We start from the raw sequence: 26,735 nt of genomic DNA, 5'->3' as shown, positions 1-26,735 counted from the left end.
AGAAGGAGAAGGAGAAGGAGAAGGAGAAGGAGAAGGAGAAGGAGAAGAAGAAGAAGAAGAAGAAGAAGAAGAAGAAGAAGAAGAAGAAGAAGAAAGGAAGGAAGGAAGGAAAGAAAGAAAGAAAGGAGGAAAGAGAGGCAGACAAGAAAGAAGGAAGAAGGTAAGGAGCTAATATCCCATGAATATAACATTTTGCTTTTTATATTGAATTCCTTTATCATATTTTCTGACTTTTAAAAACTGAAGCACAGACTCAGAAGTGAGCTCTTCAGATAGTGAAAGAACAGGCAATATGGAATATTGAAGTGTTAATATTTGGGGAAGATTCCCACCCCATGAATATGGAATAGTCATATAATACTGCCTTCCTGTATTCTATTGAATACATAAAGAATTGTTTAATTTCTAAAAATAAGCATATTACTGTTATCAGATTAAATTAGCCTGGTAGTTAGATATTTTCATCATGTCATTGGTGATTGCAATTTCTTTGGGTTTTGTTATATGAAAAATTATATCTCATACTGTAACTTGATATTATGTAGTACAATAGAAACACTATTAAGCTAATAAAGAATATAAGTTGTATTAACCACAGCATCAATAGCAACAGGAGCAAAGATAACATGAACCTACCTGGAAATAGCTGCTTTGTTGGGGCACTGATTTGGGCCTCCTCTGTAACTCTATAAGCAACATCTGGATCTTTAGAATTTTTTCTGCTTGTGCAAAATCCTGTTGTTTTAGATATTCCCACTGGAGAATTGTGAAAATCTAATGCTTTTAGTATATCAACTGGAGCAGCTGAAAAATAAGCAAAAAAATTAAAATAATTGAACAGTTTAACATTTTTTTTTAGTTTCAGTATTTTAATTATTAAATTTTCTTGACAATTCTATACCTGTATTAAACAATGCTTTCTGATTAACATCTCCTCATACTTTCTCTTATCCCCTATTCCTATCAAGCCACCTTCATCCCTACCAGTCTCTTTCCCTGATTTTGTGACCTGTTTAGTTTAACCAGGGCCAACTCTATGACTACTAGGTTGAACTATATCCATTGTAGCTAGTTGAGTCATTGGTGAATACACAATTTCAGGCAGCATTCCTTCTTCTCATCCTGAATCTATCAGTATCAAACATTCCCTAACATGCATTTTAAACGTCATATTATGGAGTTCCTTATTCTAAGAATTTTAAGTAATATCACAAGTTTTCTCAAATAACAAAGTAGCATATAACTCCAAAATCCCAAAAGCTACATATCCAAAGAATTCAAAGTGTGCCCACTCTGGTGTTATTCACTGTAGCAAAATTCTGGAACAAACTAAGAATTAAACTGTGATACATATGTGTTGGGAGCCGCGGCGGGTGCTGGCAAAGTCCGCCATCGCTAGGTGGCGCTGTCAGCCATAATTCTTCCTAGTAAACAAGTAAATTGCGCATGTGCCATGGTAAAGCCCGCCAAAGTTAAAGCCCATCCCATGGCGTTTGGCGCGCTACGAGTAAGCAGCCAATCAGAGGTGAATACACCGCTCTAGGGTTTATAAGCAGTGCCTTTCCAGGTCTTCTTCGTCTTCTTCCACCATTTTGGTTTTTGGGAATAAATGTGTTCATACGGAAGGATTCTGGTGTGTGTGTGTGTGTGTGTGTTCTTGCCGGCGAGACGACTACACGCGCACCGCACATTTGGTGCCGAAACCCGGGAGAATTTACCATCGCCGGCACTGTTTCAGAAGACCCTCCACTCGCCATCCACGCGTGGAGTGAATCCAGAACCGTAGAACGAGGTAATGTTCTCTGAAAGATATGTTTCGATTTGATTTGATTCACTTCCCTCCCCAGTTGGCAGGAACTTTAGAGGCTCTCGCCATGGTGCTAGCAGCATTACTTTTCTTCCTTCTGGTTCTCGTGAGGGTTCGGGGAATAGTAGATAGATTACAAGTCAGCATGTCAGAAACAGAGAGAGGAAAGAAGCGCTTAGAAATTCAGAAAGGAAAAGAGAAAAGAGATGTATTAAGAAAATCAAGCCTCCCCAAGAACCAATTCACGGGGACGAAAGATGAGAGAAAGAACACTCTTGGGAGAGACGGGAGAAAAGTAAGCCTCAGAAAGAGATCTCTTTATCTGGTAAAGGAAGTGCTTGGGCTTGATGCCTCTGAGTCGGAGGGGATAACTTCCTCAGAGGACTCAGATGAAGAGATAGATGAAGAGGAAAGATGCCAACCAGATAAACAGTTGCCGCCGCAAAATCTAAAGCAGAGGAAAACGAGAGATAGAAGCCGGACGGCCTCTCGGCCTGTAGCGCCCTCCCAACCTAATGTTCCCGGCGCACTTCCGCCTCATGTGGACAGGTGCTGCTCAGGCTCCTTCCTTTCAGAGGAAGACAAGAGAAAAATGTTACAAGCTTTTCCAGTGTTTGAGGATGCGGGAGGAGGCCATGTCCACGCACCTGTAGAGTATGCTTCTATCAAAGAATTTGCTGAATCGGTTAACAAATATGGAGCTGATGCTAATTTTACAATTATGCAGCTTGAGAGATTTGCCACTATGGCAATGACTCCGAATGATTGGCAGAACACAGTAAAAGCTGCTCTCCCTAATATGGGACAGTATATGGAATGGAAGGCTTTGTGGCATGACGCTTCTCAAGCACAGGCAAAGGCCAACGCTAATGCAGAGGGCAACCAGAGACAGTGGACTTTCGAATTATTAACAGGGCAAGGACAGTATGTTGCTGACCAGACTAACTATGATTGGGGAGCATATGGCCAGATTTCCGCCGCCGCAATTAAGGCATGGAAGGCCCTCTCAAAAAGGGGCGAGGCTGGAGGAAATTTAACACAAATATTACAAGCCCCCCAGGAGTCCTTCTCAGAATTTGTTGCTAGAATGACAGAAGCAGCAGGCAAAATTTTCGGAGACCCAGAGCAAGTCAAGCCATTGATCGAGCAATTAGTATATGAAAATGCCTCACCAGAATGTAAGGCAGCTATTACTCCTAGGAGAAACAAAGGGCTGACAGATTGGATAAAGGTCTGCCGAGGTCTTGGAGGCCCACTGACTAACGCTGGCCTGGCAGCAGCTATCCTGCAGGGCCAGAGCCGCTCAAGTCCTGGCGGCCGTAAAGTATGTTATAATTGTGGTAAACCGGGTCATTTGAAACGAGAATGTCGTACTCCTATACAAAAGAAAACCCCTGGGTTATGTACTAAATGCAGGAAGGGATATCATTGGGCCAATGAATGTCGCTCGGTTAAGGACATTCAGGGAAGGATTATTCAACATGATCCCTCCCCTATAGGAAGAGATGAAAATATTTCAAAAAACGAATATCCGGGCCCAATGTCTCAGGGCCCCAAAAAATATGGGACACAAGCCTACAACCGGGGGAGACCTCTAACTGTAGAGCTACAAGAGGTTCCGCAGGGTTGGACCTCTGCTCTATCTCCCAATTCTTATTAATGCCACATGAGGGTGTGCAACCTATCCCGGTTGATTTTAAAGGTCCCCTGCCTGAGGGAAGCGTTGGCCTCATTCTAGGCCGCTCCTCTCTTACCCTGAAGGGGCTTGTGGTTCATCCTGGTGTGATAGACCAAGATTATACAGGGGAACTTCAAGTTCTCTGTTCTTGCCCACAAGGCATATTTTCTATCTCCCCTGGAGATAGGATTGCTCAATTGGTTATTCTTCCAAGTTTACATAATTGTTTTCCATCCACCGGGGCGCCAAGAGGTGCCAATAGGTTCGGTTCTTCAGGAACTGACTTTGCTCATTTAGTAGTGGATCTCAAAACCAGACCCACTTTACAATTAACAATAGAAGGGAAGAGCTTTACAGGAATTTTAGACACAGGAGCTGATAAGAGTATTATTTCCTCTAACTGGTGGCCTAAAACGTGGCCTGTTACACAGTCATCCCATTCCTTACAAGGGTTGGGATATGAGGCCAACCCTACCGTCAGTTCACGCTCCTTGACTTGGAAGACGCCAGAGGGTCAGACAGGAAGCTTTATACCTTATGTGCTTCCTCTTCCCGTTAACCTCTGGGGAAGAGACATTTTACAAGACCTGGGACTGACACTAACTAATGAGTACTCTCAACAAGCTATTAATATTATGAAAAGAATGGGATATAAGGAAGGAAAAGGCCTTGGCAGAAAAGAACAAGGAAGGTTAAACCCAATCTCACAAGAAAGTAATACAGGAAGACAAGGTCTGGGTTTTCCCTAGTTGCCACTGAGGGCTCTTTGCCCATACCCTGGCTTACAGAGGAAGCCGTGTGGGTTCCTCAGTGGCCCCTATCCTCTGAGAAATTGGAAGCTGCTACAAGGCTGATTGAGGAACAGGCACAGCTTGGTCATTTAGAACCTTCTACTTCTCCTTGGAATACCCCTATCTTTGTTATAAAAAAGAAATCAGGAAAATGGAGACTTCTCCATGATCTAAGGGCCATTAATAAACAGATGCAGCTGTTTGGCTCAGTGCAACGAGGCCTGCCTCTGCTCTCTGCTTTACCTAAGCAGTGGAGGATAATAATTATAGACATTAGGGATTGCTTTTTCTCCATTCCCCTACACCCGCAAGATAGGCAAAGATTTGCGTTCACCTTACTTGCTGTTAATCACCTTGAACCAGACAAAAGATATCAGTGGACAGTTTTGCCTCAAGGCATGGCCAATAGTCCTACCATGTGTCAGCTGTATGTACAAATGGCCCTTGAACCTGTTAAGAAACAATTTCCTTCTCTACTCTTGATTCATTTTATGGACGATATTTTAATATGCCATAAAGAGTTGACCATTTTGCAGAACTCATATCCTTTATTAATTGCTACATTAAGACAGTGGGGTCTGCATATTGCCACAGAGAAGGTTCAAATTTCAGAAATTGGTTCCTTTTTAGGGACAGTTATTTACCCTGAGAAAATAGTTCCTCAAAAATTAGAAATTCGCAGAGATCATTTACATACCTTAAATGATTTTCAAAAGTTATTAGGTGATATAAATTGGTTAAGACCATTTTTGAAAATTCCCTCTGCTGAATTAAAACCTTTGTTTGACATTCTGGAAGGAGATTCCCATATTTCCTCACCAAGAGCGTTAACACCGGCTGCAAATCATGCCCTGCGATTGGTGGAGGATGCCTTGCAAGAAGCTCAGCTGAAACGCATTGATGAGACCAAAACTTTTAATCTGTGTGTCTTTAAAACCAGACATTTACCAACTGCCGTATTATGGCAGGATGGGCCCTTATTATGGATTCATCCTAATGCATCTCCTGCAAAGATTATTGAATGGTATCCAGATGCGGTTGCTCAGCTTGCCTTACGGGGATTAAAAGCAGCTGTCACTCATTTTGGAAGGGAGCCTAAAGTTTTAATAGTGCCTTATACTGCACATCAAGTTCAAATATTAACTGCTACCTCTGATGTTTGGGCCGTGTTGGTCACCTCCTTTAATGGTCAAATAGATAATCACTACCCTAAACATCCCATTTTACAGTTTGCCTTAACTCAAGCTATTGTATTTCCACATGTCTTATCTCAAAAGCCGCTCCCGGATGGAGTGGTTGTTTACACAGATGGGTCAAAGACAGGTGTGGGTGCTTATGTAATTGATAATAAGGTCACTGCCAAACAATATCATGAGACCTCACCTCAAGTTGTGGAATGCTTGGTAGTTTTGGAGGTTCTTGAAACCTTTCCAGGCCCTTTAAATATTGTTTCAGATTCCTTTTATGTAGTAAATGCAGTTAAAGCCTTAGAAGTGGCTGGGCTAATTAGACCATCTAGTAGACTCGTAAAAGTTTTTCAAAAGATTCAATTCGCCTTAGTTAATAGGAGATTCCCGGTTTTTATTACACATATCAGGGCTCACTCAGGTCTACCAGGCCCAATGTCTCATGGGAATGACCTAGCGGATCGAGCCACAAAATTGGTTGCTATCGCCTTATCTTCCAAATTAGATTTGGCCAAGGATTTTCATAAAAACTTTCATGTGACAGCAGAGACGTTACGTCGTCGGTTTGAGATAACTAGAAAGGAAGCTAGAGATATAGTTACTCAATGTCAGAATTGCTGTCAATTTTTACCAGTGCCTCATGTAGGAATTAATCCACGAGGAATTCGGCCACTACAGATTTGGCAAATGGATGTTACTCACATCCCAACCTTTGGCAAATTATGATATTTACATGTTTCCATTGACACTTATTCTGGAATTATATTTGCTTCTCCGTTGACCGGAGAAAAGGCAGCACATGTTATTCAACACTGCCTTGAGGCATGGAGTGCCTGGGGGAAGCCTAAAATTCTTAAGACAGACAATGGGCCATCGTACACTTCTCAAAAGTTTAGACAGTTTTGTCGCCAAATGGAGGTAACCCATCTGACAGGCCTCCCTTATAACCCTCAAGGACAAGGCATCATAGAACGGGCTCATCGCACTCTTAAGTCTTATCTAATAAAATAAAAGGGAGGAGTCGAGGAGACTCTACCCTCAGTGCCACGAGTCACCGTTTCTATAGCACTTTTTACCCTCAATATTTTAAACCTGGACAGTCAGGGCCATTCCGCTGCTGACCGTCACTGTTTAGAGCCTGAGAGGCCGAAAGAGATGGTGAAATGGAAGGATATTTTGACCGGACAATGGAAGGGCCCAGATATTGTTTTATTAAGAGCCAGGGGAGCGGTCTGTGTGTTCCCACAGGAAGAAGACAACCCGTTTTGGCTACCAGAGCGGCTGACGAGGCGACTCGCGATACTGGAAGGTGACACCCAGGCAGACCCTCCAGGCTCTGATGATAGCCCTTGTGCTGATCCAAGGGATACAGGTTCCTAGTATTTTTGTTTATTTTATCAAATTTCACCTTTAAGAATTGTACCAATAAAACCTGCTAGATGTCCCAGCGTTAAAATTCTGAAAGATTCACTCGAGCTATGGTTGCCAGAGTCACAATGGGTTCCCATCCCCGTGGAGACTCCTTCCACTTTGTCATTATTTAGACAAAAAAGAGATTTGGTATAACTGAAGCCATAGTGGCGGCAATATCAGTTAGTGCCATTACCGCCACTGCCACTGGGATTGCTATGTCAACTTCTGTTCAGATGGGCACTACCGTCAACCTATCGTCAGCCATGGTGGTAGAGGCTGTTAACCTTCAAACCTCCACCAGCACCCAACTAAAAGGCGGGCTAATGATCCTTAATCAACGCCTTGATTTAGTGAGAGAGAGATTGGATATACTCTTTCAATTAGCCCAATTGAGATGTGAGAGAAAACTGGGTACACTTTACATCACCAGTGTACAATATAAAAACTTTACTCATGAAACTAATCTGTCCAGAAAATTGTTTCAGTATCTTACAGGAAATTGGTCAGAAAACTTCAGTGAGACACTCAGAAAATTGAGAGCAGCTGTGGTGAACATCAACTCGACGCACGTGGATCTGTCCCTGACTGAGGGACTGTCCTCCTGGAATTCTTCAGCTTTCTTTTTCTTTTCTTTTTCTTTCCTTTTTTTTTTTAAGTGGGTGGGAGTAGGCCTGCTTGGTATGTCCTATGTTGCGGATTAGTATTCATCTTTTGGTTGGTTTGCAAACTCAGAGCTCAACAAAATCTTGACAAGGCTATTATTGGCCAGGCGCTTGTGACCAAAGTACTAGGGGCTTCCCCTGCAGTGTGGTTTTCACTGCCTCAATTATAAGCAGTCTCCCTCTCACGAGTGGTGGTGCTAAATGTTAGGCCATCAGCGTTGCACCCCAGAGGATTTGCCCATTACACTGGGTCAGTGAGGAGTCTTGGCCTGGCTGATCCTTGTCTGTGTAGCTGTGGTACCAGAATTTTGAGACAAACAGCCCTTGCACCCCTAGGAGATGACTCCATTGCACAGGGATGGGTGTTTGCATCTCTTTCTGTTCCCCTTAGCCCTTGCACTCAGAGGACTTGCTTCCATTGCACCTGATAGGGTAAGGGAGACTGTCTTAAACTGTTGGTTCTTGAACACTTATTCCCCCAAGATGGAATTTGCTTGATCGGCCTTGAGTTTGAGTCATAACCGGTACCACACTAGACAGGCCAAGAACAGCCAGATAGATAACTCCATCCTTTTGTCTCCAGGCCAGCTGCCAATTGGTCCCAACGACGGGAATAAGCTGATCCCATATGCCAGAGGTACACCACGAATGGTGATTTTACCCGGTGACAGGCATTACGAGTGGCCACAACCTGGGGCGCACATTCTGAGAATGCCAGGTGTGGGTGCGCTACCCTCGTAGCCTAGACAGAGAGCTCACCATTCTTTGGTGCTGGCTGTGGAGAAATGTCAGTCAGCCTAGACACGGGACATTGACCAGTGCCTGTTTAACAAATCAAAAAAGAAATAGCCAGTAGACAGATTCCTGAGCCGCTGCACCCAAGGGCTTCTGGTAAAGACACCCTGTAAAGCCTCAAACATTTGAGCACCAACCTCTAAAGAGACTCGACCCGCCGTGAGACCCCCAAATATGGGAGTTACGTAACCTTCCCAGGGACCTCTACCACCCTCTGTTTTTAAAACAAAAAAGGGGCAGATGTTGGGAGCCGCGGCGGGTGCTGGCAAAGTCCGCCATCGCTAGGTGGCGCTGTCAGCCATAATTCTTCCTAGTAAACAAGTAAATTGCGCATGTGCCATGGTAAAGCCCGCCAAAGTTAAAGCCCATCCCATGGCGTTTGGCGCGCTACGAGTAAGCAGCCAATCAGAGGTGAATACACTGCTCTAGGGTTTATAAGCAGTGCCTTTCCAGGTCTTCTTCGTCTTCTTCCACCATTTTGGTTTTTGGGAATAAACGTGTTCATACGGAAGGATTCTGGTGTGTGTGTGTGTGTGTGTGTTCTTGCCGGCGAGACGACTACACGCGAGCCGCACACATATGATAATAATTTTATTCAGTCATTAAAAGTAGTGAAGTTCTGATCCGCAAAATCATCTAACTACTTCTGTTGTGGGTTACCAAATACAATGACTACAAACAAACATTTTGAAGGTTCATTACGTGGAACAAACCACCAAGGCGAAGACATATATGATTGCTTTGGACTTTAAAAAAAATCTCTGGTCCAAGACAATGCGTTCATGTCTCTGAGTCAATACGTGAACTAAGTGGAGTAGCACTTGTTACAAATGAAGGTTAGAGCACACCATGTCAATATACTTGTGATACATTGACTTCTCTCTGTCGTTAAAATAAATGTTCCAATTAGCCTATTTCCTGGCTAATGCTATTCATCACGCCTGAGATATTTAGCCCTTAAAATGCTTAGATTCTAACTGAGTCAGTGCTAAAATGTTTTGGTAACTAGGTAAAAAGTCACGTCTACTTTCATGTGTCTACAACCATAGTGCACCTTGTAGTATATTATTTATGCAAGGACTTGGTGTGAAAGAAATTGGGATTGATTCTAGAAACAAGAAGCCAGCATCATAATATCATTTCTCAAAGAGCAGACCCACCAGCTTCTGGCTCCTTGAAAATTATAATTTCAATAAATATTTACTTATAATGATATTCCATTTCTTACAGAACAGAAGAATGAGCAACTGAATTAGAATTGTGGGAAATACGCACATGATTTGTTCCTTAGTCTATTAACTCAAGGAAAACTGAATTCTACATCTGCAGATATACATAGGTAGAGTTTTACTGACCATGCCTTTTATATAATTTCCTAATAACAAATACAATTTCCTCTAATAACAAACTTTTGTGCACCTATGAAATGTAGCTTATAAATGAAAATACAAATACTATTCAATATAACATATAGTGCTTGTAATTGCTGAAAATAATGATTGTGAAAATCTGAAAGGCTAAAGGGATCAAAAGATCCCTTTTAGTTCAGTCTTTGAATATTTGTTTCAAAATCTGAAAATTAGAAAACTTGGTTTTCACTAATCCTGCTTCAAAAAACTATTCTATACAGTTCTTGCTATCTTACTTTCTCATTCCATAAAACTAAGAAAATAATACTCTAATAGCCATATGCAAAGACTCTAATATGTGGCTTGTCACCATGGCTTGATGCTTTAACGGCACAAACCTTCCAAAATAACACGTTCTTTGCCTGCTATGCAGAGGAAAGAAATGAGCATCACAGAATAAGGGTACTCTCAGGGTCTGTTTAAATACCAAGCCTGTTTTTTTGTGCCCCCACTGTTGCAGTAATAACCCACAGATGAAAACCACAAAAGGAAACTTAAAATGTACTTAAAATAGTCTGAAATTATCTTAAGCCAGCTAATTGATTCCTGATGCTGATATTTATTTTAAATTAAGCTCAATTCTTGTTTCAGGATATAAATTACACTGAGGAAAAATGTGACTGAAATCCACAACATATTATCTACTTATTTTATCTTCTTGCTGTAAGCTGAACAAGATTCCAGAGTAAACAGGAACAGGGCCTAAGAGGCTGTAATTCAATGATAAAGCACAGGTTGTGTCCAAAACTTAGCATCCATCACCGATTCACAGGATGGAGCAGAGCTTCCCTTTCAGAGCAGCGACTTCTAACACAAGACAGCTACAAGAACAAAACAGTTATCTCTTCCAAATTGAAATGAATGTGATAAGAGCATCTTCCCTTTTAGGGATTCAATGTAGAAGCTCTACCCTTAAAGTCTGACAAATTTCTTTGAAGGGACAGTGTGTGATATTACCACTGAGTCCCTAATTCACAGCTGTTGGTTGTTGTTGCTTTTGTTGTTTTAAGTTTCAATTTAAATTAATTTTCTAAAAAAGAATGTTGTTATATAAAAAAAATGTAACCTTCAGTCACCAAACTCTGTTTTCTCTTCTTTCTTTCTACACAAGTAAATGATAAAATCATTTTGTAATTCTGCCTGTTACTTCATCCTGTCATCCCCATAGCCACAGCACTTATTAAACTCTCATAATACAGTCTCTGTTGCTTTCCACATATATACAAGTATATACAAAAAAAATTTCTGGCTTTCTTAGTTCCAACTGTTTAAAAATTAAAAGCAATGGTTTAATGTGCCTGGTTACAGTAAACCTGAAAGAAAATGAAATTTCCAATTTTCAAAGTTATGCTTTAATATATTATTACTATTTCCATGCCCATTGTGAAGCATTTTCATGCATATCTAACTCAATACAGTATTGTTTTCAGTAATTTTTCTGGCTTCTACTATGTACTATGGGTTCATCAAACAGGAGAACAGAACACAGGAGCTCAATCAATACTACAGAAGCCCTTTAAGATCCTCCCTGACTTTCCCCATTCGTCTGCATTCCACTGCTTGATTGAGCTGCCTAAATTCCATGATTCAAGCAACTCTGCTGCTTAAATTCCTTCAGCGAACCCCACTGACTTCCAGATGGCATCCACATTCCACATTCCATGCATAGAAAGTCTTGATGATCTGCTCATGCCCAATTTTCCTCCTAGTCTCAACCCCCACCCCACCCCAGTGCACGTCTATTCTCATATTCCCTGCTCCAGAAATACTACCACAGTCATGGCTGTAGAAATACTTACTTGTTGGTTGGGACTTAAAAGAAATACATCAAGTGCTTTTGTCTACTTTGGGGCTACACACACACACACACACACACACACACACACACACTCATTTTATATATATATAAAATCTTTGCCCACTATCTGAAATAATTAACACATTTCCTGAGTAACTTCATCTGGTGTGCTTATACTAGCATTGCACCATTCACACATTTCAAGTTATCTGTCTATTTTTTGATTTGTATTTTCAAAGCAGAAGATAATAGATGAATACACAGAAATGTACACCACACTCACATACTCACATACATGAATAAAATTGTACACAACTGGTAAAGAAACACATAGACACAAACGCATAGACATATACGTGTGTGTGTGAGTGTGTATGTATATACATATGCTGTGTAAGCCTGTGTAATACAGGATTGTAAATTCTGACTGCATCTGAGTTTCACTTCTACCATTTAGTGTCTATGTGGTATGAACATGGGGAAATATATCAACCTGGCTGGACCACAATTTGAAAACTACCAAAATGCCACTAAGAGGACTCTTGACATCAAAGATCTTTTTCCCAGCTGAATTTGTTACCAGACCTTAGAGAACAAGCCTTGGAACATGGTTTTAATAAAGAGGCCCTGCTTCCCTACCTGGCTTTTTATTGATATAAAAGTAGTTTTGTAGTTTTAAACAATAGAAGGTTTTCTCAGACATGAGAACTGTATGCAACATAAACTTAGTATCCACCTGTGAAATCTGGGAAACAGTTACATACATTTATTGGTTACCTATGGCTCTTTTTTACACACTAAAGCCAGCTCTCCAAGGCGTCAATAAAGTCTACATAGATCATAAAAATGAATGCAAGTGCAGGCCTTTGCTCTGATTTCTTTGGGTTTTGTTTATTTGTCTGGCTCTGCTTTTTGTTGTTGTTTTGTTTGGTGGGGGGTTGGCTTGGGGTTGTATTTAGGGCCATATACATGCCAAACCCTCTTCATCTGACCTATAATGACCTCGAAGCCTATCACTCCATCTTTACATTTTGTTTTCTGGACAAAACCTTACTAATTTGAGTAGACTGGCTTTGAAATGACCTTTTTGCACAGCACAGAATGGCATTCAATTACACTACTGCTTCTGCCTACTGCATACCTGGGATTACAGGCATATACCACCAGGGAAACCTAAAATCTCTTTATCCTAGACCTTACACACACACACACACACACACACACACACTTTTTTTTCTCAGAGGAATCTAACATACAGCAGTGATGAAATCCAATAAATTCAGATCTAGTAAACATCTTCATTAAAATGTACACCACAGAATCCTTCAGGAAATCTTTATTCCTTCATGTAGAGTATGTGACACTCTTGTCCTGCTTTCTGCTGCCCTAGGTAACAGACTCTATTGTATTTGTATAATTATCTCAATGTGACTCTGCATTACATGACACATTAGCATTTTCCTCGGCATACCACTAAATCTTTTCTCTTTCTTTTCCCTCCTCACTCCCCCACATATCCCAAGTAAGTAAAATTTAATAAATAAAAATAATTTTCAAAAAACTATAATTTAATGAGTGTAACACATAGTCCTGAACCACAAGAGACAATGACCATATGTTATTATTTACTGACTACCAATATACAGTTAGTGAGAGTCCTTAACAAAACTTGTCTGTCAACTAACTGTACAGACAAGTACAGTCTTACACAGTCTTACACATGATAAAAAGTCTTACTAACTGTTAGTTGTAAATACTAACTCAGTTTCTGTAGGTGACAAGCTAAGTCAAGCTCAGAAGCTATCATCTTTTTGTGTACATGTATGTGTATGTTTGTGTGCATCTCTGTTCATGGTTGTGTGTACAGGCGTGTGTGTGACAGAGGTTAGCTCACACAGCATGACTTTCTCTAACATGCTCACTATGCTTGCAGACAAGATCTCCCATTAAACACAGAGCTCATCAATTCAGAGGTAGGCTGATCAGCAGTTGAGCTCTGAGAACCCACCTGTCTCTGCACACCCTGACCCAATGCAGGAGTTAAAGACATACTCCACCATACTCACATTGCACATGGCTGCTGGAGATCTGAACACTCCATGCTTGAATGGCAAGCACACTCTTCACCAAGTCTCCCAGCACAACAATGAAATGACTGTGTAAGTCACTTAAACCCTTCCCGGATCACTTGCCCAGCTTAGCCTCATTCTTGAGAATTTAACATGATAAAAAGTCTTAATCCCAGAGAAAAGAAGCCAAAATATATAAATACTCCCCAAAAAGGAACATTTATAAATCATTGCTTGCTGAAAAGTCCAAAGCTTCTGAACACTTCTAACAACGCCATTAAATACAATCCATGTTTTCCTAAGCCACGATCAAGCTGTCTCCTGTTATCTCCTTTTACTGACTGCATTAGGAAGTCCTTTAGCAGCCCAATAGAATAATAAATGGTGTAATATTTCTAAATATTTACAACAAACCTCCATAACAAAATTATGCCCTCGGTTTCCTCCTAGAACCTGAAGGTAGAACTCTACTGGAAAAGACACCACCCACTTTGGACACAGGACATGGAGGAATGAACCTGGAACTGACCTTAAGCCCTAGCTCTCATAGTAGTCAATGGTGGTATGCAAGCTGCTAAGGTTGAAAAGCAATCAGCAGTCCTAACCAGCTGTAACGCCTATGACCATAGAAATGACCCAGCAGCAAGTCTCCCATTAGTGTAACAGTTGCACTTATTTTATCTTGGGGGAAACCAATTGAACTTAATTCCTGCTCCAGATGAAGGAATCCATACATGGTACTTTAAACCTGACTAACCGGCCATTGCTGCTGAGGTCACAGACCCCCCAGAAAAGAGTACCACTCACAGGCCATCAAGGAAGCTTCTCTTTGCATCATGTGGAGCCCAGATGTAAACTACACACGACCATCCTGAGTGAGGTAACCCATACTAAAAAGACAAATATTTCATGTTTTGTTTTACATATAAGTGCTAGAGTTTAATTTTAACTTATGTGTGTTTAAATACAAATGACCACAGAGGTTAGGTATCTGGGAAGGGACTAGGGCAGAGGAAAAGATCTTCCAAGAAAGGGGACATAGAGTGTTACAAAGAGAAAGAGGGGAAAATAGAATAGAAGAATAAAATTGTGAAGAGGATGGGATGTCAAAGTAATGGAAGGACCAAAAGGAGAAACAACTAACACTAAAGAACATTTGAAAACCATATGAAAACCTACTAATGCATTATGAAATAATTTAAATGGAATCACCATATAATGACGGAACTAAAGCTCCAGCTAAACATTCTATATACCAAGTAAATAAAACCTCCAGTGCCACGAATGAATTACATTTTGCTGAGTGCCACATAAAGCACCCCCTTCACAGGCTATTGTCAAGGCTACTTGTTGTTCTCCATAACCTGATGGTAAGGCCCTATTGCTGAAGTCAACACTTACTAATGTCAAAGAACATGGAGAAGTTATGCTGTTGCCTGACTAGAAACTTCACCCCTTCTGAGTAGTCTTCATGGTGCTGGAAGGTACTCGGCATGCATATACCAGAGATGGACGGTGATGTTTAATACCACACAGCTACAAACCCTACAGTTTATATCACCAAACTGAATGCAGAATATACTGGTGTAATAGTAGCACAAATGTTACAGGAGTAACTGAATACTTTTTGTTTGGATGTAAGGCCCACTCCATGAGATGCAAGCTATATTCAGCATTGCTAAGTTGGCAACACTGGCTATATCATAACCCTAGAGGAAAACACAGGGACCCAAAGCTGAACAATGTGTAGAAAGCACAGGAAGCTTGGAGCACTCATTTCTAGAATACTAGTATGTGCTTTTTGTTTTGCTGTGTTTTTGTAATTTAAATTTAATTTTCTTCTGAGAATTTTATGTAAGAATAAAATATTTATACATTTTCACGTCTTCCTCCTTTCTCTTGCCTTCAACCCCTCCTGTATTTCTCAAAATCCCCTCATACTTATGAATGCTTTTTCTTTAAATAATAAATATTAATATTTCATATTTATTATTTAAAGAAATATATAAAGATTATATTAAAGAAATATAGAAATATTGCATGCACGCATGCACATGTAGCTGGATATTTTTCTCGCAAGTTGGGAGGAGCTAAGGTGAGAGGAGTAAGGAGAGGAAAAGGAGGAGTAAGGAGAAGAAGAGGAAAAGAAAGAGGGGGAGCTAGGGGAGAGAGCACCAGAGAGAAGAACATGGAAGCAGACGTGTGCCTGTCTCTAGCAGTCAAAGTTGATATATCTAGATCAGGTACTGGATTACACCTCTGATTGTATGAGCATTTCATTATTGAGCATTACCTAATATATAAAGCCTTTGGATAATCTAAGCATTAGAGTCTCATTCCGGGTCTTCATGAATGACAGGATGGTCTGGGCACTGCCTAGCTTTGTAGAGACAGCGTAGAAGATTGGCAGATCCATCTCCCACGCTGGCATCTCATGGGTGGCAGGGCTGGTGTTTCTGGCTGGCCTTTTCTAGCTGCAGCACACACGTGGCCTCTGGCCACGGAACATGGAGGCTGAGCTAGGCAGAGCCACCACAGTTTAGATAGTCTGCCTGACCAAAGGCCGTTTTAAATAATTACTTCTACAAGTACACATACACTCATATACAAACACACATACACACATGGAACATTCTATCCTAGATGGAATGACTTTATCAAATCCCTCCTTCAAAATACAGTTATCTGTGCAGAAGAGGAGATGAAAAGATGGTTAGAGCCATAGGTGATGAATGACTTCAAGGAAACAATGTCTTTCAGACACTACAGGAAAAAATACATATATAAACTCACAGAGACTGCCATAGCATTCAAACCAGACAAAATGCCAGTACCATGAAGAGGAAATGGACACAAAGTCTTATCCCTAACAAAAAGACTATTTCAAACTATACCTGCTGGGACAGAAAAAAAATCAGTTTTCTCTAATGAAGAGCCATTGAGTACATCAATCACTCTGAGGAGTATTTAGCTAACACAAAACAGACTCTATGTGTGTGTGTGTGTGTGTGTGTGTGTGTGTGTCTGTGTGTGTGTGTCTGTGTGTGTGTGTGTCTGTGTGTGTGTGTGTGCTGAATTATTTCTATATTTCTTTAAAATTATGTTTATATTTTAATGAAATATATATTAATATTTATTATTTAAAGAGAAACAGTTGAAACAGTTCATGAGTCTGAGGGAGATTGTAAGATAGAGGAGAAGTTAGAGGGTTGACAAGGGAGGAAGGTATGAAAATGTATATTTCATTCATATATAAAGCTCTCAGAAGAAAATTAAATTTAAATTATAAATAGTAAGCAAAACAAAATGCATATACTGGTATTCTAGAAATACACAATGCCCTGAGGGACATTTTGTTGTTTTTGTTTTCTTTTGGTTTTGTGACTGTCTTATTTGCTATTAATTAGCTAATACAGCAATGATTATAAAACCTACAATTTCATGTTCATATTGACCACCCCACAGCACAATATGAAGATAAAATACTGATAACATTAACCTTTTTATTGATTTTCTTACACATAACATTAATATTTGATATAAAAATATATTTAATATTAAAGCAGCTGTTCATGCCTGTAATCTCAGCACTTAAGAACCTGAAAAGAAGAAGTCCCTCGAGTTTGAGGACAGTCTAAGTTATGTAATAAATTCCAGACAGCCTGTGTTACAGAGTGAGATTCTACCTCAAAAAGATGAGGAGGCTGTCTCACCACAACTTGAGTAACTCCAAAGATGCTCAATTTCTTCTTAGAATCCAAAACAGGAAGCTGTCAGGAGCAGACACGTCTCTAATCAAAATGAACATTAATACAGAAATATGTGTAATGTCAATTCTATGGACTTCTGATGTTTTGAAAACCAACTATCCATGTAAGGCAATCTGGACTGCTGTCTGTTAACTCATCTCAGCTATTTCTAAATAAAATATAGAAAACACCCTAACAATAAACTCAGAGCCATGAATTTGCTATAGGCCCTTAACTCACAGGCTAACCACCTCAAATCCGTTAAAAAAGTTAAAGAAGAACTGGGTCTAAGCCTTGTATTCCTAAATGTGTTATATGGGCACAATGCCTATGAGAGTAACAATATTAATCTCACTTTTATATCAGTAAGAAACTTGTACCAATGAAAACCTTAAATTAGAAATCAAAGTGAATTTTGTACCATTTAAGAAATTATAACTTTAGCTTAATAACAATTATACAGATTTCTACCAATAGGTTATGGCTATGCAATAAATCCTAGCTATTCCTCCCTGTTCCAACAAAACCACTACTTTCACCTAGAAAGACAGCCCAATATTAACCACCTCAGTCTCCAAGCCCAGGGAATAGGGGCACCGACTCTTCATTAATTTCTTCAAGCTGGTATGGGCATTACCTCTTTTCATCTACAGACAAATTAATGTCCAGAAAAGGACACACTTGAGAAATAGTCGACTGATTATATCTGCCAAGACAGAGTAATCAGCCCTTAATAATTCTGCATCACTAGGTCTGTCAGATGATCCTGGGCAAGAAGGCTAAAGATCGGATGCTCCAACATTTTGTAGTATAGGGACTGTCCAGGTGTTCAGTGGTCTTTATAAATTGGCTAAGTTTTAGAAGCTATGCTTTGTGCTTCCCATAATTTCAGTTAATTCAGTCACTCTGAATTTCTGATGGGTTTGAAGACGTATAGTCTCATATCCAATCCCGGCTATTTAATTTTAGAGAAAAGACTTGAGAGGATGATTTTCAGTTGACATTCATTCTAAAGCCCATAAGAAAGCCAGGTTCAGAACTAAGTCTTTTAGTTAGGAAAGATGATAGATGTTCTGGTTAGTCAACAAAATTTTGGACTGAGTATTAGGTCTATCTTGTACCTTACTGATACAAATTGGTATGGTTATGCTCTAATTGTATTATGAGAGAAAAGTTTTATTTTAACAGGAAAGGTGATATTTAGGAGGAGCTAAGGTGGGAGGAGTAGGGAGAGGAAGAGGAGGAGTAAGGAGAAGAGGAGGAGCTAGGAGAGGGGGGGGGATATGGAGACGGATGTTCATGTGTCTCTGCCAGTCAAAGATAGTTGGTATATCTAGGTTGGGTATTGGGTTACACTTCTGATTGTATGGGCATCTTGTTATTGAGCATTACCAAACTTATAAAGCCTTTGATTAACATTAAAAAACAGTTACTAATATAAAAAGAGTATGAGGAGGGAGGGTGATGGAATACATGTGACAGGAAATCAGAAGAGGAAACTAGCTGGAGGAAGAAAGGGAAGGGGTAGAGGGAAACATATCAGAACTCTAATGACACATGTATGAGGATGCTGTAATAAAACCTAGTACTTTGTATGTTAGCTTAATGAAGAAAAAAGCAAGTAGGAGGAGGGGGATAGGATAGGGGGTGACTGGGGGAGGGATGGGGAAAGGGGATGACATTTGAAATGTAAATAAATAAAATATCCAATAAAAAAAAAGAAAAAAAGAGGAGGAGGATTCAGCTAGAGAGAATCTCAGAGGTTAAAAGCACCTGCTGCTCTTGAAGAGACCTAGATTTCCCAGCACCCATATGAAGGATTGCAATAATCTATTACTCTGGTTCCTGGGGATTGAACTTCCAATATCAACTTCAATTGCTAAGACTAGCGATTTCTACTGTTAATCTGTTAGATGTGCTCTGTCTATGCAAGAATGAGTAGCTTATAAAGGCTAGTATATTGTAATGCATATTTTGAAAAAACATTACAGTTTTGGACTAGAGAGATGGGTCAGCAGTTAAGATATCTGGCTGCTCTTTCACAGGTTTCAAGTTAAAAATTCCCAGAATCCTCACAGCAGCTCACAATTATCTTTAATTCCTGTTCCAGAGAAACCAACAACCACACTAAAACATACAAAAATTCAAAACACCAATGTGCATAAAATAAATAAATTATTTTTACAATTAGTTATTCAGTTTGTATTAATTATTCTTGAGCATGGTAATAGGTCAATAATATTTCAAATCCAGTTTTCCATAAATAATTATATTATCAACTTAAATATATCATCATTAACAACACTATGTTTGAATGTTTACTTATATACACAATTAATACAAATAAAAAAATTGTAAGTATCTTAAGAGTACAGTTTATAATAGCCATCCTGGGAAAATACGAATATCTGATAATCAAACAATGATGAGCATCAAGTTGAGAATGATATAGACAAAAAAATTTATGTGAATTACCTGAAGTTTTCTCAATTCTATAATTAATTTTGTCAGTTAAAAAATATAATCCTATTTTGACAATCTTTTCAGAAAAAAAAAACCAAATGATCAAATACAAATATGACCTCTTAAAATGTTTTGAAATTATTTTTAGTCAATTTCACAACAAACATTTTCATTTAATACCAAGAAAAACTACATACACACACACACGCACACACACACACATATATATATGTATATATATATATATATATATATATATATATAGAGAGAGAGAGAGAGAGAGAGAGAGAGAGAGAGAGAGGCATAGTTTTAAGCATAGGTAGATAGATAGATAGATAGATAGATAGATAGATAGATAGATAGATATACTTGAAAAACAACAAAACAAAGTACTTCCCGTCAAAAAGAAATGTATGCATACTCCCTTAGTAACTGTTTATTATTCTAATTATGGACTCTAGAGATGGAGAAAAGTGCATAAAACACAAAATCTTAGGGTTGAATTCTGATTAAGAGTAATGTTCTGTGGCTTTATATCCTTGAAAGTACATAATTTGATTTCTAGTTCTTTGACTAGGAATATCTGAAGTTAGCTGACATCAAAGCTCAAAGCCCTGAGGGGGAAAAACAGAGCTAATGTGGCAATTTTAACACAGTATGACCCCTCTAAACACATGAGTAGATGGCCATTGTACTCCTCAGATCAGAAAAGCTGTATTTGTTTGACATCTGACTGTTTATTGTAACTATGTGAACATGTATCAAGCTGAAGTGGTATCAAGAATGGGAATTGTTGGCTCTGTGACACCTGGATTCTATTAATACTTGAAAGCATAAATAATTTTTAATAACATTTATAGGTCAAAATTATCAGCTTTACATTTTATGGAAAAGAAAGTAACTTCTCCGTCTTTAACTATTAGTACTTAATTTGTTACATGGGACAGGTTTCAGACTCCCAGGGGGAAAGTGAATAAACATGGAATAGAGCTCATGAAAGTTTGCTGTAGCATGAATTGTGGCATTAAATAAGAACGACAAGAAACTCCCCTGTGAGTAAATGATATTTCGGTTAAGTTGGAAAAGTCAGAGAAAGCCCTGCCTGATTGTTTTTGCTTAACTGGATTAGTAGCAACAGGATTGCATACAAAGAACCTAATGGGAGAGCCAACTCAGAATTGTGGAGAAATGGGGGTAAAACAAAGCCTCCTGCTAAGAGAATAGGAGGGCTGTAAGGGGAGAAGTCAGAGACATAAGAGTGATGTGTAACTTTTATGAAGTGTCCATGGAAATTGAATTTTATTGCAAATGATTTGGAAAACCATTGGAAGATTACATTAAAGAGAAGTAATAGGATCCAAAATTTTTATGAATATTTTTCCAGTCAATTTTAATTTTACAGAAAACTAAGGTGAAATAAAGATCTCTCATTCAAGTAACTTTTTCAAACTACTGAGACTTCAAGGTTGAGAAACTCTTAAGAAAATTGAGAGTCCTGAATTCCAACCAGATGCACATAAAGAAGCATTTGCAATCTTGCAGGTATGTGATGGTGTAATCTGGAGATGAAAGATGCATTACTGTGTCACATTCTGGACACCCTGGGAAGACCAAGCAAACGGGAGAAGGAACGGGCTGTGTGTGAGCTAGGAGAGAAAGGGATGAAAATTCAAAAGGCAAATTCTGAGAGTTTGCTTTTTTGTTTCAACATCACAATTAATTACATTGCCATGACCTGAGATTCAGAAGATTGAAGAGAGGAACGGTTAAGAAAACAGCAATTCAGTTTAGAGAATACAAACGTCGAACTCTCTTCAATGCACTACAGCTCGATGAGCAGGCACTAAAGTTTATAAACTTTTAACTAAGGACAGAGATTTAGGTTAGAAGAAAACTTTAGGAGTTGAGAGTCAACCAGTATCATTCAAAGCCATATTAACTAATAAATTGTTATTTTAAACAATATTAATATAACTTCTCCTATAGGAAATCATAAGAAAGTATCAAATTTTTATAGTAAACACTTTGTTCTTTAAGTCAAAGTGGATCTAAAGGTACAATTTTTCAGGAATTTTTAAAAATCTTATTGTAATTGTATACTCTAGTGGGTGCTATAATATGAGTGATTGCATGAAAAAAAATCTCACAAGATTTAGAAATGTAAGTTACTCATTTGTCTTTCAAAGAGGTTTTATAAATGTCTAGGCACGTTTGCTTAAACTTTTTGCTTATAAAATAAGATTATTAATTCACACATTTACAGGTCCATTGTGAACGTGACTGTATATGAGACGTGATTTCAAATGTAGACCTATTACTCTTTAGAACCCTGGGTGGCATTTTAGTAGCCTGGTTATTATAAAGAAATCAATGCCCCCCCCCCACTGTTGAGCTTGTTTGAGCCAATGGTAACAAGCAACTGGCTCACGTCCCCTGTGCTGATATCCACTGTTCACTGGCCTTGCAAAAATTAGCATAAGTTAAAGGGTTCTTTTTAGTTACATGGTTCTATGCAGCACACAGGATTATCAAGGGAACATTAAGGATAGTGTATCCTTAATATCTTGTGTCGGTACACATGTACATACTTCCTCAACCTTGTCTGACATCACTTCCTTCTCGTGCTATTTCATCTTCTTTACCCACAATGCCTGGTTTCAAGGGCTTCCTTTGAAGTCCTTTGTAGTGTCTGCTTTGGGCTTTCATGTCATATCTCAAAATGGCTTCACTTAGTTGTTCAATGCTCAATTGTTATTTCTCAACTGTCTTTCTTTGGTCTTTCTGTGTTTCTATGTTCTGTTTTCAACTTCTCTGCACATGTCTTTCACTCCATACCATGTACCATTACTACTGGTATATATTTACATATGTGACTATTGGTTGATTCCTGCCTTTTCAAGTAGACCACTGATTCTATGAGGCAGGTAGTGATGTTTTCTCAGCCACTGGCCTGAGCATGTATCAATCATGGAAGATGCACTTATTAAATTTATGATCAAATGAATCAGCTTAGAGCCTAGCATAGCATGTGTATATAATAGAAAGTTACATTGTATTTGTTAAGTGAACAAATTGATGAAGTATATTTAGCTTTTCACCCTCACTATTGGAGTTACACACGTACCCCATGGCAACATATGCTGGCAAAGTGCCTACAACTGTAGCTGTAGCATCTATACACAGCAGTTATACATAGAAATGGAAATAACTTGAATTCTTAACATTTGGGGGTAGATAAAATCCTCCACCTTCTCATACCATACAAGTTTACATAAACTGAATTGAATGCATGGTGAAGAAATGAATTAAAAACACAATCTGAGAATGTGTAACAACTATAAAATATAGCATTTCATATTTATAAATCATAGAGATTATTTATTTCTATAAATTTCTATATCTATCTATAGATGTGAACATATAAAAACATCTGAGTTTCCAGATTAGTTTCAGATTATTGAGTTGTAGCCAACACCTCCACTTCATTCAACAACCCTTTCTCAAATGTCCCTTTCTCCTGTTCCAGGCTCTGTCACCATGCTTAGTAAAACTGACTGATAGTCAACTTACTGCATTTAGTACAACTACTATGCACAACAGATATAAATAAGTGAATATATATCTATATTCATATATGTGCAGAAGTGTATCTTCTAAAATTATATGACTGCTTAAATATGAACCTTTAATATCTTCCTTTTATGTATTAGTATCTTTAATCTTCTTTTGTGTCTTGCTTGAATATGACACTTCATAGTAGGATAGCTATAAGCATAATATATAAATTATTTTTATAATCCAAAGAAAGATTTATTTTATTAAATTGATCACATAGAGATAAACTACTGTCTCTAATGGCTAAACCAATTAGTCAAAAAGCCGATTAAACACCAATAAATATGCAAAACAGGGGGCAGAAATATTTATAACATGTTTTTATAGACTGGTGCGTTTTATTGAAGTTTCCTTTTTTATACTCAAGGAGAAACATTATTTATGACCACCAATAGAGCAAAAACATCACTCTTGCTGTTCAAGCCAGCTATAGTCACAAAGACAATAGATACTCATAATAGCTGAAGATATTCAGAGACATCTTTGGAGAGACTATGGGGAGGAAGCAAGATCTGACTTATCTGTTACTATAGAATGATTATGTGGATAATGGTGGCCATGTAGACAGCACGGATGTTGAAGTCCATGTTTGTAGCACACGGACCTGAATTCAATCCTCAGAATCCCATAAAAAATCAAGAAATGGTGATATGTGCTTATAATCCTAGCACATAAGGAGACAGGTGGAGAAAGTGGGTCCCTTGGAGTTTCTGGCTAGCCTAGGCTACTTTGAAAGAGATCCTTGGGTAAGGTTTTAAGGATGAGGTGGCTGTAGTCTTGGGAATAATAGCTTAGGATGTTCCCCCATGCACAGAAAGACACAAGCAATGAAAAGAAAATTTGACATGGTAATGCACACCTTTAATCACAGCAGTTGTTAGACAAAGCCAAGTGGGCTGTGAGTTGGAAGCTAGCCCTATCTACATTGTGAGTTTCAAGTCAGTAGGGATACATAGCAAGACCTTGTCTCCTAAAAGAAGGAAAGAAGGAAGGAGGGTAAGGAGAGAGGGATGGGGGAAAGAGGGGATGGGAGGAACACAAGGATGAAAATAAAGAGATGGGAGAGGATGATGAATAAAGGAGAAGGCAGGGAAAGAGGAGGAAGAGGAGGAAGAGAAGGAGGAATATAGTTATTGCTGATATCATTACCTGAGAAAATCCTCAAACTTTGACTTCAATGACTAATTAGCTAAATTTTTATCTTGTTCCAGTCTTCTGTATGATGGACAAAGATAACTACAAACCAAATTATGATTATATACATACTATCTGTCATCATGATAGCAGCAGGAAGACAAGTAAAGTGTATCTGTTATTATTTGTATAGAAACTTCTGGAAGAAAATTGACATATGAGGAATTTCAAAATAACAATAGTGTTTCAATTTTTGTTAGTCCTTTGTCTTTTTCTGCACTCTTCATGCACTGCATACATGCTAATTCTCACCATTTTATGGGCCAGAAGACATGAAGAAAAGTTTTGTGGGTCTGTGATATTTGAGTTAAAGCTTGAGACATACAGTATGAGTGTATTCGTGATGAGTAAGAAGAAAACAAATAATACAGAGAGCCAGATCCACAACATGGAGAATAAAGGCAAGAAACTTACCATAGCACAAATGCAGGGTCAGTGAGGGTGTGACTGGAAGAATGAGAAAAGATCTATCATAGGCTGGACACACAGGGCTACTCTATACCCCACTAAGTCATTTCGACAGTAACTTTAGTTCTCAATGAAAATAAATCACCAACATTTTAAAGGAATTATGACAGCAGGCAGTATGCTATGATCATTTGTTAGACTCCAGTCTAAGGAGAAACGGCAAACACCAGTTTTATTGTTTTCCTGCAGAGGTTAAGACCACCACGTATAAAAATGCAGCAGAGTTCCTACAAGCCTTGTCCAAGACTGCAACTAGGGCTCTTTTTGGCACTCACTCTTTCAGGAAGTTGTATGTGAAATCACAGTGAGGAAGCAGAGCCAACCAGCACATGCCCGTCTAGGGTTCGCTCTCTGAAGCCCGGATGTCAGTTTACCAGTGAGACAGAGGAAGGAAGCCTCTACTGATATTCTATGAGCTTGGGTTCTGTGAATAGGGACCTTCATTTACTGAACAGTCCCAGGGCCATTCAAGAGCAATTAAATTTGGTTAAAATAAGAAAGAAATGCTTTTTAAGGGGGTGGGGGGTGGGAGAAAAGAAAAGAGGGAGGTTTGAGGGGATTGCATAAGTAGATTGTGCTAGGGCACTTTTACACAGGTTTGTTTAGTTCTCATTTGTCAAGCTGTATTTAAGCTACTCTCTTACTCTGAAATCCGATAACCTTTCTTTTCTCCGAGTTCTTTCTGCTAAACTAATAGCACTGTCTCTAATTCCACACGCAGCAAGCAATGAGTTTGTTTTACCAGATAACAGTAGGTCTGGTGATCAGCCAATGTCTAAAGAACCATTAGCCAAGTCAGTAGTAAGCCAGAGACTGCAACTGATCGATAGATATTACTCTCTAAATCACTTTTAAATTGTCTTTTCATCTTCTCTGCAAGCTAGCATTATTCATGTTATCCTGACACAACTGAAAATTAGAGAATAATTTTAAAAAGATTCCTCTTATCCCTACAAATCAAACCATATTACAGTTCTGAAAGGAGAAGTGAATGTACTCAATGCACTCTAACAATATAGACATAATTTTAAATTAAAATAAAAGGCATACATTCTTTAAATTAAATTGCCAGGAAAATTAAAAGTCTCAGTTTAGGGACAATACAGGAAGTGACCCTGAATCTCACTTAAATAGACTGAAGTAAGAGAGTTTAAGGAAAGTTGTGATATTCAGAACATCCCTCCCTCCCTCTTCCCTCTCTTCCTCCCTCCCTCCCTCCATCTCTCCTTTACTAGGAAATAAAACTACTATAATTTGAAAATACTGAGAAAAATAAAGCAAGCAAGCAATAGGAGGGAAAGAGGGAGGAAGACAGAAAGGAGGGATAAAGTTGTCTCTTCCCACTTAAGTCTAGGTCACATTTCTCCAGTATTAATGAGGGAAGTAACAGCAGAAATGCAGAGCTGCCCTCAGCTTGAATTCTTAATGGTTACATCAACTGGCCTTAATTACTTCTCCATAGGTAGAAGAAAAGCGAGCTTTTGAGACAATAAAATTCTGCCTTTGAAGTATCTAAAAATAAATCATTCACAATTACTTAGAGTTAAGAATAAGACTCATTAGACATGACCTTCATAAACCTCAGTACTGTTAAATATTATTACAAGGACTCCTGAAGAAGCCTTGCATAGAAGCAG

At 38.8% G+C, this 26,735-nt stretch overlaps 1 protein-coding gene across 4 annotated transcripts in view; it reads right to left on the bottom strand.

The window, feature by feature from the left end:
- The window catches only part of Col11a1 (collagen type XI alpha 1 chain), a 198,833-nt gene that overhangs the window by 167,037 nt on the left and 5,061 nt on the right, over positions 1-26,735 (bottom strand). For all 4 annotated transcript variants that reach the window (XM_028757393.1, XM_028757395.1, XM_028757392.1 and 1 more), the window contains exon 2: positions 637-804. In XM_028757393.1, coding sequence (XP_028613226.1) covers positions 637-804 — 168 coding nt within the window. The remainder of the gene's footprint in view (positions 1-636; positions 805-26,735) is intronic.

Source organism: Grammomys surdaster, unplaced genomic scaffold (genome assembly GCF_004785775.1).
Source record: "Grammomys surdaster isolate TR1022 unplaced genomic scaffold, NIH_TR_1.0 126158, whole genome shotgun sequence".
In the NCBI taxonomy this organism is placed as follows: Eukaryota; Metazoa; Chordata; class Mammalia; order Rodentia; family Muridae; genus Grammomys; species Grammomys surdaster.
The sequence above is the reverse complement of the archived record's forward strand: the minus strand, read 5'-3'. Positions and strand labels throughout refer to the sequence as shown.